At 40.2% G+C, this 23034-nt stretch overlaps 1 protein-coding gene across 1 annotated transcript in view; it reads left to right on the forward strand.

Moving 5' to 3' along the window:
- The first annotated feature begins 10087 nt into the window (after positions 1–10087).
- Positions 10088–23034, forward strand: part of lrrc2 (leucine rich repeat containing 2) — a 40911-nt gene continuing 27964 nt past the window's right edge. The window contains exons 1-6 of the mRNA XM_034199355.1: positions 10088–10148; positions 13056–13195; positions 14062–14177; positions 17604–17674; positions 17749–17905; positions 22447–22583. Of these exons, the coding sequence (XP_034055246.1) occupies positions 10134–10148; positions 13056–13195; positions 14062–14177; positions 17604–17674; positions 17749–17905; positions 22447–22583 (636 nt within the window). The 5' untranslated portion in view covers positions 10088–10133. The remainder of the gene's footprint in view (positions 10149–13055; positions 13196–14061; positions 14178–17603; positions 17675–17748; positions 17906–22446; positions 22584–23034) is intronic.

Consider the following 23034-nt stretch of genomic DNA (forward strand, 5'->3'; position numbering starts at 1 on the left):
GTTTAAATGCATTACTTATGTTGTTTTTTTCATTAACATAAAATAAATCTCACGTACCCCCTGCAGTACTCCAACGTACCCCTAGGGGTCTGCGTACCCTCATTTGAGAACCACTGCTAGCTAATTGTCGAAGAATTGTTGGACTTGATGCCAATAATTCAGAAACTTAAACTCTGATTTCTCTTACCAGTTGGTCATGCAAACAGTTAATTTGTCATATTTACTGACACATTTGATGTTGGAGAAGCAAATTTGAGAATCTCATAAGATTGTATTCACCAGATATATTATTTCAAGCATTTTACAAGAAACACATTTTTAAAAATGTTGCCTTCGAGAGGAGGGAACTGGAGTTGGTGAAATGCAAACTCATTTTTGGGGTTTAGGACTCATTCCTGCACCACATTGTACGCAGCACAGTTGGAGAAGTATGGGACGTTAGATGCTGTGACTGATGTGAATGTGACGGTAAAGTCATTGAATCTAGTAACTATCAGCCACTGCACAACATCAGAGTCACAGAGTGTCAGAGTGTGGAAAAGTGTCAACAATAACACCCGATTACATTGTATTCAGTGTTGTCCATTTTCTCTCTGTCCAGACTTACATATCCTAAATGTATGATACAGTGGTGGAATCTAATAGTGTTTTAAGTCTACATGACATTTTAAATAACTATTAGTTCAGCTTTATTCTGAAGAGGACAAATCACACAGGGGTGAGCAACTGAAGAGGAAAGATACATTTGAATTTTAAGAATGTATAGCCTATAGATAAAAGATTTAGAGACATTATTGTTAGCTCGCAATCTGAAGCAGTAATGTGTTAAACGATTTGAACTTAGGTTGTAATTAAGAAGGTTTTAAACATTAGACATCTATTTGAATTTTGTCTCAACTGCATGCAGGAGCCTTATTACAGATACTTAACAAACGTAGTATATTTAAACACAGAAAACACATTAAGACAGTAGCAGCCTGTGTAAAAAAGATACCCTTTAAACTACATTCTCACAACCTTCTGCTCACTTAAACCAAAGCCTGCTAATAATGGAATACAAACAGAAACCAGAACGCCTTGGATACCAAAATCTTGCGTCGTTGCCTATGGTTTGAGCATTCATGCGCAGACATCTGTTAATGGATGGAATACATTAAATGTCACTTGTTAGACGCTTTTATCAAAAAAGTCAAAAAAATATTTTTATCCAAAGCAACTTTTTTGAGGACAATCCCCACAGGAGCAATTTGGGGTGAAGTGTCTTGCCCAGGGACACAACGACATGCTGACTGCAGTGGGGTTTGAACCTGTGACCCCCTGATTCAAAGTTCAGCGCACTATGCCACTGAGCAACAGCCTCCTTATACGACGATACTTTTATTGTCACATTGAGTCTGAAATATTTCCTGCATCACAGCAGCTTTATTTACAACATCAAGGACAAACAGTGAAACAAGAAACAAGTGATTAGACATTTGACATTACTTTCAATCACAATATGTTCAAGGGCTTATAACGTAAATTTGATCGGGGATTAAACTCCGTTTTTAATTTGAAAGAGGACACCCTCTGTCTGAACCCAGAGCCCAGTCTGCTCTAATTGGTCAGCAGCTTGCTGGCTCTGTTGTGATTGGTCAACCGCTTAGAGATATCATTTACAATGTGTTGGAGTGGTAGCCAATAGAAGCACGGGTGTTACCTATAGTGATGTCACTATGTTACTGAAGTAAACAAAGGACTACAATGGAGTCCTGTAGGGAACACAGGGATTATAGTATTGCAGTATTGTTGAACACTCATAATAAAATATGTGAAAAACACAAGATCAATTCCACTTCCCGCCCCAAAAGACATGGAAGAAATACCTTCTTTGTGTCATCCTTTTGCAAATATAGAGACTAGGTGAGGGCAGATTGAACAGAGCAGGGGGGGGACCTCTGCTGGATCTGGATGGAAGCACAGGCGTCAGTATCAGCGTATTTTGTGGAGTAAATCACTCTTTTGTCCATGGTCAAAAGAGCTTAGGAGCAGGGGGATATGCTGCATATTCAGTGAAGGAAATAATTATTTGATCCCTTGTCGATTTTGTAATTTTACCCACTTACAAAGAAATGAACAGTCTATAATTTTAATGGTATTGATTTGCATTTAATTGTGTGAAATAAGTATTTGATCTCCAACTTCCTCCTGGGTTTTTGTGACGACATTTCTTAATATTTTCACATCGATTAATGGCGAACATTTTCAGCAGATCGATAATTGATGAAAGTGATAATAAGTTGATCAAAATTAGGTCCTCCTTCACCAGTACAAAGGTAAAATCCTTTTATTTTATGGTATATTATTGCAGTAATAAATAGTGTACCAGTCACAGGGTAAATGTTTAACTACATTTAGCGGATTAAACCTACAGAATTGAAAGTAAATATTTTCACAGCACTGCAGTAAAGACTATGAATACTTGCTCCATCACTGATGCTTAAAATAATTTCAATACATGTATGGCAAATAATCAACGTTGGTTTCTTTGGGCTTTAACACTCAGAAACACTCAGAAAATTCATTTAAAGTGGACCTATCATGCTATATTTGAACAATATATTGTAGGGCCATACCTATATAAAGCATATAAATATATATTTTTTTTCAAAATACCAAACAGATCCTGCATTTTAGCCATGCCTCATTTCGCTCTATTTGCTCTTTCCAGGCCTGTTTCTGCAGGGGCTGATTCTGTAACGTAGCTTTAATGCAAATGAGCTGCATCTGACCACGCCCCCCTGCAGGAGTGGGGAGCATGCTTTGAGATCAGCTGCTGGGCTGTCAGAAGAGGGGGACAAAAAGAGATCTCCGTCCTCCGTGTATTATTCTTATATGATTATATAGAGTCATTATTCATTTGTTTTAAAGCTCAATAAATAACAAAGAAGACCTTTGACCAGCACTTTTCTAATTTTGTCCGGAAGATTTCAACTTTAACGGACATGTTGACCAGCGGAAAAAAAATCTAACTGAAACTCTGCCGCACGGTCCCCTCGTCCCTTGGAAGAGGCGGAGAGGTGGGTGTTTGTCATCTGCTGGTGGACTAACCGGAGAGAATTACAGCGAGGGAGGGATAGAGTGGCGAAGTCACTCCCATCTACTTCCGGTCCATGGGACCTTATTTCGAAAAAATGATGTATTGAAGTCAATGGAGAGAGAAAACGTATCTTTCGATCCCGTTTGAATTGTGCCACGAATTATACATAGGATGTTTGTCAATCTTAAAAAATAATTTCCATGTAAAAAAAGTCACAGTTTGTCGTAAAACTGTTGAAATATAAGGCTATGAAAAATACGCAACTAGAAAGACTACAAATCCCAGAGTCGCGTAAGTGATGTCATTAACGTTACACATTACACTCGTGTTACTCACCGAAACCTTGTAAAGCCGGTCCCGCATGCTGGCTCTTACGGAACCTACTAACTCCCCTTTTTCGTATGTACAGCTCTCAACATGCCCAGACTTGTAGTGATTTTCACCTCTTTTAATACGTTTCGCCTTATTCTGAAAGAAAGAGGTGAAATGTGCTAACGTGATGGCCATCTTGGTGTTGGTGACGTGTGCGAGACCAAAAAAAATGTGTTACTTCACAGTTTTCCGACACATTTAAAAAAAGAAAAATTGACTTGAAAATAATTTTTTGACTTGAAAATTATCTTTTAAATTGACAAACATCATATGTGTAATTCGTGGCACAACTCAAACGGGATCGAAAGATAATCTTTCTCTCGCCATTTACTTCAATACATAATAGGCTTGTTAGAGATGAGCTGCGGCTCGCCTTGAAAGTAGACGAGAATAGCCGATTGCAGCTGGGGGAAATTGCGTTGGCGTTCTTCGTTGCAGATGAAGTGGATGCAACAGAAATCCCACAAATATTATATCACTGCAAATGAATGACTCAGGTGTCTGTTCATTTTAAAACAAATCAATACAAAGGGGGTTGAATCCTACATGTGAAAGACAGAACCACTTATTACTTTTCAAAACTACTTCCGTCAGTGGTCTTGACCAGTTTGCATTTATAAAGAATGCACAAATGTGTATAATCGTTAATGTCAGATATGTACTAAGTAAATACATTTGTTCCTGCTCAAGATTAGATTCAACTTTATTGTTATTGCACAGATTACCGGTACTGCGACAACGAAATGCAGTTTAGCTTCTAACCAGGAGTGCAAAAAGCCGTAAAGTTAAAAGTAATGTACACAATCTACAGAATAAAATATAGAATGAATTGAATGATGAATAAACAGTGAGTATAGCTTTCAGAGAGGCAGAACATGTGATATTGTGTGTTAGCTAATGTAAGAAGATGGGGCGAACCAGACGGAGTCAACGGCTGCTGACTCATTGCCTAGGGTTCGCCCAGGAGTGAAACCGGCCAATGGAGAACTACCAACTCACTGTCTAGGGCGCGCCCAGAAGTGAAATCGCCAATAACAAATAGCTAGGGAGGAGCAACCACACAACCCCTCCCACAGAATTTGTATGTAAGCTGTCCCAATGTTCATACTCAGCGCTCTCTTCTGACTGGCCGTTCCTGATACGTCTATCACACGGTAGTAGAATTGAGTCCAGAGTACTCTGTATCTTGTACTGTTGCTTTTACCATTAAAGTCAGCTTATTGCTTATCTCATAACTCGGTGTTCGAGTCCTTTCCTTGAAAAGACTACCCATCAAACGATCGGCGTGGAGCAGATTCGAACCTTCAACCACGCCACTGGGTGGTGCTCCAACACTAACCATCATGCAACGCACTAGCAAGACGGCGATCGCAATTGCGCAGGTCTGCATCGGTCTCGCTCGTCTCAAACAAGCCTACTTTTTCCGAAATAAGGTCCACCGGAAGGACCCCCCTTCCCTTTCCGGTGGACCTCCATGGGACCTTATTTTGGAAAATTATGTATTGAAGTCAATGGGGAGAGAAAAGTTATCTTTCGATCCCGTTTGAATTGTGTCACGAATTACACATATGATGTTTGTCAATTTAAAAGATAATTTTGCACGTTTCAAAAAAAACTTTTGCCGTAAAATTGTGAAGTAAGACTTTTTTTGTGTGAAACCGCTCAATGAACTACATCTCTGGTCTCGCACAACAACACACGTCACCAAGATGGCCGTCACTACTGTCTTGCCAAACAAGGGATTGACTACCCTCACTATCAACACAATGAAACACGTCCAGAAGAATGTCATGCAAAGCTGCCTGCCTTCCTTCGATTCTCCCCTGCCTGATCTTTTTAATGTTCAATGTTAACCATTTGTGCAGATCGCATGAAGTAGAAAAGATCGCCGATGTTAATGTAGCGTTAACGTTAGCATTTCTCCCCGGGGGCATCCGGGCTTAAACGGTGTATTATAGAATGATCACACCGGTGTGACAGTAGTCTTCAAAGGGTTCACGAAATATGACTACTACTCTTACTGTTTAACATTTTGGGTTACTTCATGTTACTTCATGTTAAGGCTAATACAAATGACAAGGCTAAGGCTGTAATGCTAACTAACGTGCTTGCTACTAGCTAGGTAGCTAACTTGATCCAGCCACTCCTGGTCCTTTCATCAGACGGGAAGCGAAAGAACGAGCAAGACACATTGCTGTTATGATAACAACCTGGTACCAAGCACACAGGCATCTTGTTAAAGTTATCTTATCCTAGCTATCTCTTATATTTAGTGGAGGAAAACAATTATGACATCAGTTATGACACTTACGCAACTCTGGGATTGACAAACATCATATGTGTAATTCATGGCACAATTCAAACGGGATCGAAAGATAATCTTTCTCTCCTAGACTTTTGGGGGCCCTAAGCGAACTTTGGCTTGGGGGCCCCCCTCACTCTACCGCGTTCTCACTATACACAACCAACTTTTGTCTTATGATTTTAGCATAAGCACACATATTGCATAAATAAGCATGTCAACACCGTGGACCTAACATCCTCTAGGGGCATCCTCATCTCCGCTAGGGGGGTCCGGGGGCATGCTCCCCCGGGAAGATTTTTTAAATATTCAAGTTAAAAGCATCAATCTGGTGCACTTTGAGAGCAAAATTAAGAGATCTATGGATACATCTCTCAACACCCATAGGAAACAGAACTGTAAACAGATTTTATTTTTCTTATATTTTACAAATCACTCCCCTGTATTCTTGTTTTGTCATATAGTATTTCACAACTGTTTTTCATTTATTCTCTGGCTGTCCATCTCCAAATGTTCACATAGAAACTAGCTGTCAATAGGAATATCATTCAGAAGAATTATAATTTCATGTAAAAATGTGTCACAAAAAGAGGTTGCACATTTAAATGCAGGTGTTGTTATGGCAACGTCAGTGGCCAAACAGCCACATTTACTGCTGCAAATACGTTCAAACATGCTGTCGACACGTAAAGCGGTGGCATGCCACCAAAGTGCATCAATCTGGTGCACTTTGAGAGCAAAATTAAGAGATATATGGATACATCTCTCAACACCCATAGGAAACAGAACTGTAAACAGATTTTATTTTTCTTATATTTTACTAATCACTCCCCTTTTAAACTGTATTCTTGTTTTGTCATATAGTATTTCACAACTGTTTTTCATGTATTCTCTCTGGCTGTCCATCTCATAATGTTCACATAGAAACTAGCTGTCAATAGGAATATCATTCAGAAGAATTATAATTTCATGTAAAAATGTGTCACAAAAAGAGGTTGCACATTTAAATTCAGGTGTTGTTATGGCAACGTCAATGGCCAAACAGCCACATTTACTGCTGCAAATACGTTCAAACATGCTGTTGACACGTAAAGCGGTGGCATGCCACCATTTCAGCTAACTTTTTCTCAGAAATACTGTCACATAACATCCATATATTTCATTGCTAGGTTGATGCTTAGCTAAACTAATTATGAAACACTTTAACTGACAGGACTCAGGATCAACTGTGTGTAAGGTAGCTTCTAGCTTCATGTCGAACAGTAAGTCAACATTTCCCAGAGAGCTTTCTTTGAAATCACCAGGTAACGCTAAAAAACACAACATTTAGATTGTATGACAAAGTGTTTATTTAATATATCTGGCTAGCTATAGCTACTTGCTAACGGTTTAGCTTGCCCCCGCGATTCAAAGTAACGTCAACGTAGCTGTAATTTAGGCTTTGCTTAGATGTTCGCATAACTTGGAAGTTTACTGACATTTACATACCTTGTTTACCTGGCTCAAGTGGTGGCTCTGGGGTTGTTGTGTGAGCCACCACTTGAGAATTGTCGTCTCTTTTAAGAAAATATGCTCTTATGTCCATCTTCAAAAACTCTGAGTCCGACTGACAGTTTATTTTAAACATTGTCACAGCTCACAGGATAGGTACCAGTCAGCCAATAATACAGATGTTCATTTCCATTCAACTCTCTGGTTGATCTGGTGTCTTGCCTCTGTTGCATTCACTGAACACGGGAAATTACACTCTAGTGCCATGATGAGGTTTAGGTAAAGCACGGTGAATGTATTATGATTGACTCAATAATATAATACATGACTTTGAGAGTAGGCAATCTAGGCATATTAACTAAATTAATTAAACATACTTATCACGGCGACGGTGTACTGAGATTATTATTATTATTATTTATTTTTTTTCATTCTTTTTTTGTTTGCTAGGGGGCCCTAAGCGGCCGCTTATGTCGCTTAATGGGTCGGGCCGGCTCTGCGTATGATTGTATGAAAATATCTTAAAATAAATACAAAGGTATTTATTATAAACGTTAGTCCTTAACATCTATCACTGTGTATTTCACCATTCAAACATCTTTTAAAAGTTGAACAAACCCCACACAGCTCAGTAAACACTGTGAAATGTTGACTTTATTTGATAATTTCAGTCAAAACTAACGTTCAAATTTCTCTTTTTGATTATAATACTGATGAACGTTCAAAACAAAGCACTTTGGCAAGTTACCATTTTAAAAAGCTTAATAAGCACCGTAACTTTCATGATATAATTTCTCGGTCATAATCGGTTGTTTCCGTGAACGGCCGACTGTTGTGTGACTGCAAATGCTGCGGCTGCAAGACATTGTGGGGCAGCATTTTCTCCTCTCCTATCGGTGAGGGAGGTCCAGTGGCTCCTAAGCTAAAGGAGGTTATAAAGGAAGTTTGAAACCTCCTTTCCTATCATCTAGAGAATTTGAACGGCACTTATCATGGCTGCCACTGAGGGACTTCCGGGTCATTTCACTCGGTTAGGAAGGTTCCGCTAAATGGACTATTCGACTGCAGCCAAGGTCCCATGGGTCGGAAGTAGAAGGGCGGGACTTCGCCTCTCTATAAAAATCGCTGGCCCGCGAAAGTGTCTATTGGATACATTTTGGCCCTTGGACAAATGTAGTTGGTGATCCCTGTACACTACCCGATCTGCAGCTCTGCCCGATCTGCAGTGCGCATGTGCGAGATGGTCCGCCATATTGGACAACTCCAGACGGCAACCCAAGAAGGACAACATTGGCTTTTGGCAAAGCTCAAAAGGAAAACTCGAGAGAGATGAGTTATTGTTATTACAACGTGACTTCACTATTATTTAACAACTCTTTATTGGGTTCTTTTATTTGGGGTTAAGTACATTGTCAGAATAAGTGAGAAATGGATTTAACTTCTGTTAGACAGCTACCATACTGAATACATATTTACTGTGAATGTGTGCAAAAATGTATGGCATAGGCCTATAGCTGTCTAACAGAAGTTAAAACAATTTCTCACTTATTCTGACAATGTACTTAACCCCAAATAAAAGAACCCAATAAAAAGAGTTGTTAAATAATAGTGAAGTCACGTTGTAATAACAATAACTCATCTCTCTCAAGTTTTCCTTTTGAGCTTTGCCAAAAGCCAATGTTGTCCTACTTGGGTTGCCGTCCGGAGTTGTCCAATATGGCGGACCATTTCGCACATGCGCACTGCAGATCGGGCAGAACTGCAGATCGGGGGCCCTTCTCACTTCGGTTAAATGGATTCCTTGCGTCCCTCACTTGCGTCGTTTCCCTGTGACTAGTCCCGTCCACCAGGGAAGCATGGAGGAGCAAGGAAACCACGAGAAGCAGGGAAATGAGTTTTAAGAGCAATGGGACGTCCTTTCCTCCGGAGCGTCACGTGAAGCGACGTCCGTTTGTGATGACGCTGCACAGCTGATCGTCTGACAGCAGCTATGTCCCTGTTATTTTCACACACACCCCCGCCTCTGTTAGTACACATTTACTGACACAAACATTTGTATCATCTGTTGTAGACCCAAATAAATAAAATCAAATAAGAACTCATTCTCAAAAAAGATAAACGCCCTTCTTAAAATGTAAACGAACAATAGTTTGATTAATATTGATTAGAGTGCACAATAGAAATAAAATAATTGAGAGAAGAAAAAGAGATATGTTATCTATCAAAACCCAGTTAGATTAACATTCATTGGATTGCACACTTTGTTTGTTTGTGTGGATATGTAACACATTAACATTTAAATAGCACTTAATGACTGACTGAATGGAAATGACAATAAATGAAAATGTAAAACGAAAAAAGTGATCATGAAAATGGTTTCAATAAATGAAGAAAATGATTTTTGACCACTTTGTTGTTCAGATATATCACATATTTGTAACTAAATGAAACATGAATTGAAACAAAACACGGTATAAACTGAGGAGTGACTCCCGTGAGGTTCATGTATTTTCTTCACTCCGCTGGGAAACTGCTCTCATGTCAAGAAGCATCAGATCAGTGCATGCACTGCCTCGTCCAATCAGTGAGCGATACACAGTAAGGGGCGGGGCGAGTGTCTGAGGATTTCATCGAAGGATGGTCTGGTGGTTCCTCGGTTATAGCTCCTCCATTATCGCTCCTCGCTCCTCCGGCAAAAATAAGGCCATTGGGACGCTACTCAAGATGGCGCAGACAAATCAACTTCCGGTGAGACCGAGACCGAGGAAATGAAAAATAAGAGAATTGAGAATGGCCCCGGGTAGTGACAGTGACAATCCCTGCTGTAACTGATACTAGTGCAGCTACTGTTGAGCTGCAGTGAGTTAACATATCCATCAGAATGTGTGCATGTATTTAAAGAAGGTGAGCCCACGTGTTGAACATGTCTTTACATTGTGTTGCCTGTATGGCAGCGGGTATTTATAGATGAACTTCAAACTGTTTCTAACGCAGCTGTTCTACATTTTTTGTACTTTTTGACATTTAGAACATTGTATCCTAATACATAACAAATCGTAGTTTATTCAAAAAATTGTAAAACCATTTGTGTCCTAATGAATAATTATAAACTATTTGCTATACTGCACATATTTTATTCTCAGTGTCAGTTTCGTATTGGGGTTATTTTCCAGAAAAGGTGGTGCTAGTCGAGCACGCTCAGCTTAGCAGACTCTTCACGCTAAAATGATCACTTCTAGGCTACTCCCGACCTCGCAGCGGGGCTACTGCTGCGGAGATTTCTCATTTCTCTAACCGCCTGCTGCTTCCCCTCCTCTCTCCTCGGTTCCCCTCCTCGATTCCTCCGCTCGCATCTCCTGTGGGCGGGACTAAGACACGAGGATAGGAGTCGAGGAGGGGAATTAGTGAAATGAGAAAGGGCCAAAGTATGTACAAAACTAATTGTCAATAAACTTGATTATAATAAAATTCTTAATTTGATTATAAACCATCAATTATATCACTATGTTATGGAAGTAAAGAAAGGAGTCCAATGGAAGCGTTTCCGGCAGGAGGGGGGGCGGAGTGTGTAGGAGAGAAACTCCCTCTGGACGGAACACAGGGATTTTAGCCTTTGCAGACCATTTACATGCACTAAAACCTGTATTATAGAAAAAGGGAAAACCTCCAAAAGCCTAACAACAGTCTTTAAATCAGACACTGGCAGAGATGTGTGCAGGAAGAAAAAAATGATGTCACTGTTCCGGATATTTGCTTGAATGTGAAGCAGTGGCATCATGTGACACCGACACCAGGGGTCGAATCTCAACTGGTATAAATAGCATGTAGTGTCACACACACATACACACACACACACACACATACACACACACACACACACACACACACACACACACACACACACACACACACACACACACACACACACACTGTCAGATCTCAGTAAACAAGCAGACAACCGGACTTTAACAGGAACTCACAGGTATGGAAACACAATATGTTTTCTTTTTATCTCAGTGGTATGTTGGTATTCATTTTCACAGGGATACTATTTTATATAATTATGATATTATACAATATTCAAACTGGACTCTGAATAATAAACAGGAAACATGTCTCTTTAACAGTGGAATGTAGCCAGATTAGTAGCTCTTAAATTGAAAAAGTTCAACAGCATGAAATTCCACCCAGTTGACACTGAGGAATCATGGGAAGTTGAGTTTACCTCCTTCATCTCTTGGTATCCTCATAACTATGAATGTGTCAGTGTCTTATGCTAACCTTTAGTATGCTAAGGCTAAGAGGTATCCTTTCTGATCTAGTCACCTGTGTACTATTAGACAATGGGTGGAGTATGAGAGAAGGGGGCCCTGGGAACAGGCTGTTCATCTCTCTGTAGTCATTTTGTGTTTCTTTGTCAACACAGTGTCCTTCTTTTTGGTCATGGTATGTTTGAATGTGGTAATTGTATGTCTTTATGATTTTTTTTCTGTCTCTTTAAGACCAATTAATTTTATTTTTGTAGTCCTTTTCTGTCTATTTGTAGTCCTTTATGTTTCTTTGGGGTCATTTTCAGTCTTTTGGTACGTGTCTCTTTGAGTGACATTTGTAGCTAAAGGCCTGGTACGCCCATTCAGTAATATATTAATGATAAGAGTCATTGCAGTGTTAAACAAAATGTGTGAACTCACTAATGCTTGAATTTGACTTTTTCCCTCAGTTTGAGGGTTAAGTAAGAGGTATAGTTGAATATCATCTGCATGGCAGTGATGGAGATCCCTGTGGGACAGAAGGGTTGCTATGGCTAAGCCAAAAGTTCAGACGTTCTTTCAAAATAAAAGCTCTTGTGACAGGGAGTGAACTTTGCTGTGATGTAGTAATGCAGACTCATCAGAAATGTGAGTCTCCAGCAGCAGTCATGTTAGTCATATTAATATCAGCTGAGTGGAAGGTCAGAGAGCTGCCCTGAGGCTCAATACACCTGAGAGGAGCGACAACCACAGATCCTCATCATTACTACTGCAGCTGAGGTCAACAGCGTTGCTAACAAATGCTTAGACCTGCATTTTGTACACCAATCAGACCAAAACAATAACCCAAAAAGCAAATAAAAGCTATACATAAATCAATACATTTTCATGTTTTAGACCATTATCCTCAGTTAATCTCCTCATCAGACAGTGAGCAGAATAACTGAACAGGAAGTGTATTTGCCTTACCAAATGATTAAGTATTTCTTTAAGTTTCTTTAAGTATAACCACTTAACTATATCAAGGCTAAATAAAGGATTTACAACAAACATATATCTGAGGGCAATTTCTTTGTAAAATGTGTACTTTTTGTATAATGATGCCATAAATGAATTGGAAATAATACGTAAGTCATGTTGTTCCTGTAACTTTTTCTAATAATTACATTTATTTTATAAACCCCTGCAAGGGACATAATAAGAAGTATATCTTAATTGAAAATACTTCAGTATGTTTGGTAAAAATTGTATTTTAAATAAACAAAGCATAGAGGACTTAAGAATCGATGTAGGTGTTTTATTTCCTGATTTTCTTTTTCAAATGTCAAGTTAAAAAAAACAATATTGCTGAACAGTTATTTTTATTTTCCTTCACTGAAAAAATGAAACACTGACTTAAATGTATTATGTCAACACATTTCCCATAACTGTATACGTTGAAAGAAATAATATTAAGTTGAACCTACATTTTTTTTATCTGAACTTAATATTATTGCTTTCAACTAAACTAAACCGTTTCAGTTCTTTCAATGTTCTCCTTCTTCTCCTTGGTTCTTTCCAGGAGATGGCTCTGGGGAGGAAGGTCGACGTCCCGGTCAGCGACGTCTCTCTGATCAGAGGGATGTGGGAGGTACGGGTGAAGAAGCACAGACACACACAGAAGAAGGAGCAGGAGAGGATCGAGCAAAGTGCCCTTCCCAAGTAAGATGATCGAGGATGTACAAAACATGTCAGCTTTCACTTTCAGTTATGGTTTAGTTACAGTGAAAGCAGTATTCAGAAGCGTTAGAATGCCATCTTAAGGGTAGAAACGCTGCTTTCAATACACACATTTCAAGAAGGAACAATCAAACACATGCATTATCATCTGTGCATGACTGGTGATCTAGCCACTCTGGTTCTACCTGTCCTGATGAAGAAGGGACCAGGGTCCAGATCCTCCTTCCCATCCTCAGCCGTACTGGGTCAACTCCCTTATGTCAGGGCTGTGGCCCTGTTTGCTGTACACTGAGGGCAGCTCAGGGGTTCTATAGGTGAAATGCAGAAGAGATTAAGGCATTTTTTATTAGAATGATCTGAAAGTAGGCAGCCACGTTGCAGTGATGTGCTTGTGTATTTTCAGGTAAGTTTACATGATAAAAAGGCGTATAAAAGTAGTGACACAGATGTGTAACACATCGCAACTACAAAGAAAACACTACAACAACAGCTTGGTCAAAGTTGACATATTGCCATAAACATTATAATCAGGTCTTAATAAATAACTCAAACAAGTAAGATGGAAAAGGGGTCTTACATGAGTCTACAATGTTACAGTTCCCAAATCTCCACCCAGCTTTGAACCAATTGTAGGACACACACTCAGACACAGCTGACTGTTGTTAGTCATAAACCAAGAGGTCAGGGCTGATTTTAGTCATATGAACACACAGATTGCTATTTATACCAGAACATCAGTGCTGCGGTTCAAAAGAAGGTCATGAGTTTGGAAAATAAACGTCAGGTCTTTCTGAAATATAATCTGATATGAACCTGCAGATGCTTTATTGACACGTCTCTGTGTCTAGGATCGACCAACAGTGGCAGTATCGTATCTACTGTAAGAGCCTGCAGACCAAGGAACTCAACCTGCTGCATCACTACCTGGAGAGATCTACACTGACTGAGACACAACCCTGCACAGGTGACTCACTGATGTACTACGCTAAACATAGACTAATATACAGGTGTACACAGCTAAACATGACTGATATACATGTATACATACGTAAATATATCAGTGATGTTTACCTGCATACACCTATACTGTATATAGGTCATGTTTACATTGTTATACTTGTATATGAGTCATGTTTAGTTGTGTACACCTGTATTTCACTCTTGTTAACCGATACACCTGTCATGTTTACCTGTGTATACTTGTATATCATATGTTTAGTGTTGTATATTGGTTAGGTCTACATTAGGTCTACATTGTTATAAACAATGGTGTACACAAGCAAACATTGCTTATATACAGGTATAACAATGTAGACCTAACATTACCAATATACAACACTAAACATATGATATACAAGTATACACAGGTAAACATGACTAGCATACAGGTGTACTGAAGTAAACATAATTTATGCATAGCACTACACAGGTAAACATCACTGATTTACAGGTATAAAAACGTAAACATGACTGATATATAAAGTACATTACTAATTAAATGGTGTACACAAGTAAATAATTGACGAATAAATGACTAATAAACTGTGTACAGGTAAACACTAAACAGGACTGATGAACAGCATTACACAGGTAAACATGATAGATATATATATATTTCAACAGGTAAACATGACTGGTACAGGTGTACACAGGTAAATATGACTGGTATACAGGTGTACACAGGTAAACATGACTGACATACAGGTGTACACAGGTAAACATGACTGACATACAGGTGTACACAGGTAAACATGACTGACATACAGGTGTACACAGGTAACCATGACTGACATACAGGTGTACACAGGTAAACATGACTGACATACAGGTGTACACAGGTAAACATGACTGACATACAGGTGTACACAGGTAAACATGACTGACATACAAGTGAAGTGTACACAGGTAAACATGACTGACATTCAGATGTACACAGGTAAACATGACTGACATACAAGTGTACCCAGGTAAACATGACTGACACACAAGTGTACCCAGGTAAACATGACTGACACACAAGTGTACCCAGGTAAACATGACTGACATTAGTGTTGTCACGATACCAACATTTTGGTTTCGATACCGATACCAAGTCAAGAATTGTGATTCCGATTATTTTTCGATACTTTAAAAAAAAAATGTTGTGCTTTATTTCACACCAGAACCACATTGGTAAGTTTGCTAAAAAGATAGCCATATTAGACAGTTATCATTGCCATTAATTGCCTCGGCAAACTACGAAAACGTTCATTTGTCACAAAATAAATTACACTTGTTTGACTTAGATTTGAGGGCATGGGCTTGAGCATGATGTAATTATATTATCTATCACATTCGCTAACCTGTCTGTCTTTACATTCTTTAAACAGCTCTGGATTCCGGTCGGCGGGTGCTTAGCCAAGTTTGATGTGTTGGCTCCCTTGGTTTGCAGGGATCTAAAACATGTCTTACAGACAGGCCTCGTGGTGTCCGTAGGCTTGCCCTCACTGTCAGAGATATAGCTCAAATACTTCCAAATGTCGCTTCTGGCGTCTTTTTTGTCAACATGCCGAGGCGCAGCGCCAGTTTCACTCCCACTTGCAGCCATGCTTCTCATTTTCTCACGTGCTCTGGCAGCTAGCGCGTGCACGAGAGAGGGGAGACACTTAGAGCGTGCTTGAGAGGGGAGACACTTAGAGCGTGCTTGAGAGGGGAGGGACTTAGAGCGTGCTTGAGAGGGGAGGGGCTTAGAGCGTGCTTGAGAGGGGAGGGACTGCAGGCACGGCTGCTGTGCAGGGAGTGGAAGCAGAGCGCTGAACACACACGGCTCTTATTAAAACGGCGCTTTCTCACCGGAGTACTTTTCCCCGTCATTCTTAAAGTACCGATACTAATGAAACGGAGGAATCGTAACGCTTTTAACGGCAGGGTATCGCGGTACCTTTCAAGTATCGGTACACCGTGCAACACTAACTGACATACAGGTGTACACAGGTAAACATGACTGACATTCAGATGTATACAGGTAAACATGACTGACATACAAGCAGGGTTGGGAGGGTTACTTTGTAAATGTAATCAGTTACTGATTACTGAATACATGGCTCTGAAAGTAATCCGAATACAGTTACAGTTACGTGTCTTAAAAAAGTAACGTAATCAGATTACTTTTAGATTACTTTTGGATTACTTTCTTTTTCCATCACAGATGGGTATGTTTTGGTGAACAGGAGACACAAAAAGCAAAAGGAAACTGAACGTGTTTTTACTGTTTTAATGGCTTATCAAGAGCACAACTGAAACATCACATCTGAAACGATGTAACAACATATTACACGTCCTGGGGATGCAGCTTGTGATGTGAGGAGTGAGGGACACGGCTTAGAACGGGCGTGTCGCCTTCTGTCCTGCCAGTGTTGGCAGGACATGAATTAAAATATCGAACTCGGACTTCATTTTAAGGACATTTCGGCCAGGGGTGTAGAGCTATATTTGTTTAAGCACCGGATTGGCAAAACAGCAGAGTGTGTGCACCAGTCTGCCTTGATCTATGTATTCATGTCTGTGACTCTCACAGTATCTGCTGCCCGCAGCTGTTTTGTAGAAGGAACACCTCCTTCACTTCATGAAATCTCTGCAGCACCAGGAGGCAGCGGGAGGGTTAACTCAGCCTCTGAGAAGAGGAGCGCACAGTGCCTTTCACGCACAGCCTTCACGGTGTTTACCTTCAGAATCATTAGAAAGACTAAAGACCGACCGCAGGCTGATGTGTTTTAACCACACACCTCTACACACACGACTTAAACGCAGACTTTTGTTCCTCCATGTTTCGTTGTTATTGTTTCACTGAGCGGACCCGCCCCTTTTCTTTCAAACGCTCCCTTTTTTGGTCCATCTGCGGCGGTAAAAGTTTTTGTGCGCTGTGATGATTCGGCTGTACCTTTAGTAATGAATATTAAATGTTGAGAGGAAATCTTTCCACCAATAATTCCAATAAGTAATCCAAAATGTATTCACTTCAGGTTTACGAAAGTAACTGTAATCAGATTACTCGTTTTTCAAAAGTAACGCGAGCTGAATACAGTTACTTGAATTTTGTATTCTGATTACGTAACGCCGTTACATGTATTCCGTTACAACCCAACCCTGCATACAAGTGTACACAGGTAAACATGACTGACATTCAGATGTACACAGGTAAACATGACTGACATACAAGTGTACACAGGTAAACATGACTGACATTCAGATGTACACAGGTAAACATGACTGACATACAAGTGTACACAGGTAAACATGACTGACATACAGGTGTACACAGGTAAACATGACTGACATACAGGTGTACACAGGTAAACAGGTATATTGCTTAAATTATGTTGTTGTGTACTTTCTGTTGTTTATCTGTCAGAAGCAGAGCAGGATCAGAGAGATCCGGAGCAGAGCAGGCTGATCTTCCAGCTGGACGGTGAACAGTGGATGGTAAGCTGGAAATACATTCCACAATGTCTGAAAGGTAATAAAACCTGTTAATTAATAAGTGAATATTTGTGCAGGACTTCCCCAGGGAGCTGCAGTGGATGACGTACCTCAAAGAGTGGCACGTCAGGGGGACGAGGATCTGCCGGCTGCCTGAGTACCTGGCTCTGTTCACCCAGCTCTCCGTGCTCCAGATCCCAAAGAACACCATCGCTGAGCTGCCTCCTGAGATCGGTGAGGTCAAACACGTTTTTAAACATGGCTCATTTTCAGAGAGATCTGATTTCAGTGCCATCCTGCATACCTGAAGTTGTGTGTTAAACTGAAATGTTGACTTTAATTAAATGTCAACACATTTCACATAACTTCATTAAGTTAGTTGAAAGCAATAATATTAAGTTTAACCTATTATTTTTCATTTAAACTTGATATTATTGCTTTCAACTAACCTAATACAGTTATGTGAAATCTGTTGACATGATATATTTAATTAAAGTCAACGTTTTAGTTTAGTGCATAATTTTAAAATACACAAACATAACAGAAAGCAAATAATGTACTTTGCAGGATGTGGCAGAAAAGGCAAATTATTAAAAAGAATAGGGATTCAACAGTGATGGCAACCAAAAAAATAAATAAATACAACAACAAAATAACAATTAAATGTTCAAAAAGAAAGGAAATGATTGTGGAAAGTGTATGTATATCAGTGGCGAACAGTGTCATATCACAACTGGACCTTCTGTAGACACACACACCCCCCGCCGCCCCCGCCCCCCCGGCATTATAATGTCCGTCTGTTCACTGAATTGTCGTCTTGAAAAGGGTACTCACAACAAATCCGCAACAACTTCATCTTCACCTGTTGCACTTGTCATTTCAACGTTAAAAACAATAAAACGACATGAATTGCTTCGTCGCATTCAACTAGATCAGGGGTTCTCAAAGTTTTGATGAGTGAGGGCCAATTTAGGTACCCAATATTGGATTGAGGGCCGCCCAAGAAAAAACGGAACACAAAATAATTCCAAAACAAATCCTTTCTTTATTGTACTAACCAATTACCGCAACTCGCGAGATGCCTAGTTGCCATGCAACCAGTAGTCTAGCAAACTTTCCACAAGCTGTCATTCATAATTTAGGAATGACAACCCAGGGGGCGCAGTTTTACCATTCTTAACCCTCTGGAGTCTAAGGGTATTTTCTCGATTTTTAGATGTTTTCTTAAATCACCTTTTAAATGTATTTCTTCTAACATGGCACCCCATGTGTTAAATATCAAAATGTTCAGGACAATCTCTGGTCTTGCTATATATGCATAATACTCACCTTAGAGCACTGTTTGATGAGATAAGTAGCTCAAAAGCTTAAAATGTGAAATCAGATTTTTGGAAAATCTTCAAAACTCTTGTGAAAACACAAATTTACTCGTGATCGAATTGTTTTGGTGTTTTAGATTTGGTTACCAAAGTCCTAGGATCACAAAAGCAGTGAAATATTTGAATTACACTGTATATAAATGTGTTATTCATGTCTAAAATGAAAAACATTAAATTCAAATTTTGAGTAAAATAGGTGTTTATCACTCTACTTTCACCACAGCAGGGACTGAGATACATCAGGACTGAATAATGACTTCATATTACATACCAAGGTTCATGTGTACAAATACAAATTGAGCATTCAACCTTTTTTTTTCAACCAACAATTTATTATAAATATGTTTTTTTCAACCAACTATTTATATAAATATAAGAAACTGGAAAATCTCACTATTTACAATATTGAACATCAGAACTTTCAACCAACTATTCATTATAAATGTCAAGACAGTGTCAAGGTCTTTGTCTGTCTTCCAAGACAGTGGGTCTGGCTGCTGTGTAGGTGGGGGTGATGGTGCATGGGCTGCTGTGTAGGTGGGGTGTACAAGTGCTATACAAGACCTCCACGAGACCTCCTTGCTGGCTGGGTTGAAGGTGATGGCTGTGGTGAAGCCTTTGTGCTGAGGTGTATCTTGACCTGGTGGCAGCCGCAGATGGAGGTGGAGGCAGCTGTAGTGATGATGGTCTGCTGGTCCTTGGTGGTGATGGCTCTGGTGAAGGCCCTTGAGCCACAGTAGATCTTGACCTGGGGGCCGGCACAGATGGATGTTGTGGCTGCTGGATAAACGCCGCCTGTGTAGGACAATAATTACAACTAATTTAATTGAAATAAAGTTCAAGTAAAATGTTGCTCAAGCACAAATAACAATGCACACATAAAAATAAAGTTTGGGAGGTTGCAGAAGGAGTCTCTCTCGATCTCTCTCTCTCTCTCTCACACACACACACACACACACACACACACACACACACACACACACACACACACACACACACACACACACACACACACACACACACACACACACACACACACACACACACACACACACACACACACACACACACACACACACACACACACACACACACACACACACACACACACATTTCCAGTTACTTTACATTCAGTATAAAATCACAGACACACATATACATAGGCTACATCTGATTACAAAGTCTCATCTGTACAGGACGGTCAAATAATAACAGGCACACATATAAATAAATCTATGACAAAGTCTCATCTGTACAGAACAGTATGATAAAATAATCGATGGCAAAAACATGTCACTGTAAATGTCTCCGTTGTGGGACGAATAAATGATTAATTTAATCATCTACACATGTAATCTCACTTTTACACACCAAAATAACGTTAACACAGAGTAAACGTTTGCTAATGGAGAGTCTATTTTGTCCCAATAAAAAGTTCATGACTATCGATAAAAAATATATATCAATAAACCTATTGTTCATTTTCGCGGTATTCCCCACACATTGCCAGTACACTATTACTGTAATATTTACACTTACCCATGTTCAAATGGATCCTTGTTGTTGTCTTTGTATTCTTCTTCTTCAGAAGAGTCGAAGACTTCAGGTTCTGAGGCTCTATCTTCACTGCTGCTAGCGAAAAAAATCTCTAGCGAAGTCGGCAACTGTAAAGTTTTTTTTAGCCATTTTATCTGTCTCTCTCTCTCTCCTCACAGACCTAAACTGATGGGAGACACGTGGTTTATGTTTTTTTTACTTGGTGGGTAGGCCCTTACGGCCCGTCTACACTACAGGCATCGAAAAAGCTTGAAGCTGGGCGTGTCTGAAGCTTGGCGATTTTTTGCGAGCAACGCGACCAACAACCAATCACATGAATCTCCCGCCCCCGACATACAAAGCAATAGCAATGTTAAAACGAAGTAAACTGGATATAAAATCCCCAAACAGGCGAAGACATACCAGTTTCACCGACTGTCTCTGTGATTTGCTACCGTAATTTCTCGTTTGGAATATGAGGAAATGAACTGCGGTCTGGCTCTCCCAGCTTGCACACGGTTTGATTGGCTAGCGCTTGTACTGGCGGGAATTGCAAAAACGGGATTTGATTGGCTGACGCCAGCTTCGAGCAAGCATCGAGCCTGCTTGCAACATTGTTCAACTTTTGATGCCGATAGACGCTCGCGATGCTTGCAACGCCTTGCCATGCTACCCACAATGCAGTTCGGCGAAGTTTGAAAATATCCTACGTCACCCCATTCAAATGAATGGGCGAAGCATTGAAAGCATTTTTTGACGCCTGTAGTGTAGACGGGCCGTTAGTGATTTCTCGATGTCCATTGGTCATTTCAGACCATGATGGCTGCCGGCCGAGATTTCCTTGACGGACACACAAATCCACCAATCCCACACAGTGTAAAGTCAAGCTGCTTTGAGCGGCCATATTGGCTGCTGTGCCCTGGTTACAGTCTCACAGGAGATACCGCTGGAAAGCTACTCATTCTAATTCTTACTAGATACAACCATGGAGGATTAAAATATAACGCATGCATTTTAGCGTGTCACATTAACTATCGCGGGCCGCCAGAAACATTTCCGAGGGCCGCCATTGGCCCGCGGGCCGCACTTTGAGAACCCCTGAACTAGATCCTCTGTCTCGAGCCAGTTAACTAGCGGGCCTTCTAGAATACCCTGGAACCGAGTGAACCTCTGAAAGAATACGCCCATTGGCTACAAATCAATATATGATTGGTTGATCAAACTGTCAGTCCAAACGTACGCTCTCATTCAGTGCAACGGCCAGGGCCTTCCATCAAGGATATAGAATACCTTGGTTGAAGGATATTCTACCCAGAGACCCAGAACAAGATCTGATTGGTTGCTTTCTTTTCCAACACAAAACCACTGAAATGCGTAATGCATGGTCCGAGAAGGACAAACAAATCAACGTAACACTGTAATATTACAGATCAACAACACAGATACGATTCTCATTTATTCATTTTATATACATTTTATTTATATAATTAAATCGATTTGTTGTTTGTTTTATCTGAGTGTTCCAGGGTATTCTCTGAATACCTTGAAGGCCCTGACGGTTCGCCACTGATGGGTTAGTGCTTGTGTTAGTGAGGGGGATATTGATTTTGACACCTGCATTGATTCCTATGCAATAGAGATGTTGAACGTCACTGTGACCGAAACAAAACACAATAAATAAGGTGATACAACATGGATACATGGATATCAAATACACAGCTACAAAGCAGCAGATAAATGGTCTTAAGCGTTGTTTGTAGCATTTGATAGAGGAACAGTGTTTTGACAGGTGAGAACAAGGACAGGTGAGGAAAGAAAAGCCATTTCATAACTTGGTGAAACAGTCTCTTCTGTCCTCAGGTAAATTGACGGGTTTGAGGGAATTAAACGTCAGCTACAACCGTCTATCCCAAGTTCCTCCAGAACTTGGAGACTGTGAGAACCTGAAGAGACTCGAACTCACCGGAAACCACAACCTGTCCGAGCTGCCGTTCGAGGTGAGGCCAGGAGGATGCATTTATAGGCGTGCATAGCTAAAAAAACAACTTCTCCAGACAGTGAACCCCTTCTTCTTTCAGACACTAAAAGATTACCTTAACATTTCGTTAAAACAAATGTCTTCACGCTTTCATGGGAGTTTGATGTTTCGTTCCATCAAAAAGTCATGATCGTTTTTGTACTTTAGTTTCTGTGCAGATTAAACAGTATCAGATATACCATGTTAATTATGACGCATTTCCATTGCAGGGCCTCGCTCGGCTTAGTACGGTATAGTTAGACCTTGTTAGGACTGGCTCACTTTATGCTGCGTTTCCATTACAGTTTAGTAGCTAGGGCAGTAACTATAGTAACGCAGTGTAGGCGGAGCCGTGACGTCATCTTCAATGCGAACCACAGCCGTTAGCTGTTAGCACTCAGAGCTCACAGCTCCTCATATGTGTTCAGAAA

The sequence above is a fragment of the Gymnodraco acuticeps genome, unplaced genomic scaffold, assembly GCF_902827175.1.
Source record: "Gymnodraco acuticeps unplaced genomic scaffold, fGymAcu1.1, whole genome shotgun sequence".
NCBI classification, from domain to species: domain Eukaryota; kingdom Metazoa; phylum Chordata; class Actinopteri; order Perciformes; family Bathydraconidae; genus Gymnodraco; species Gymnodraco acuticeps.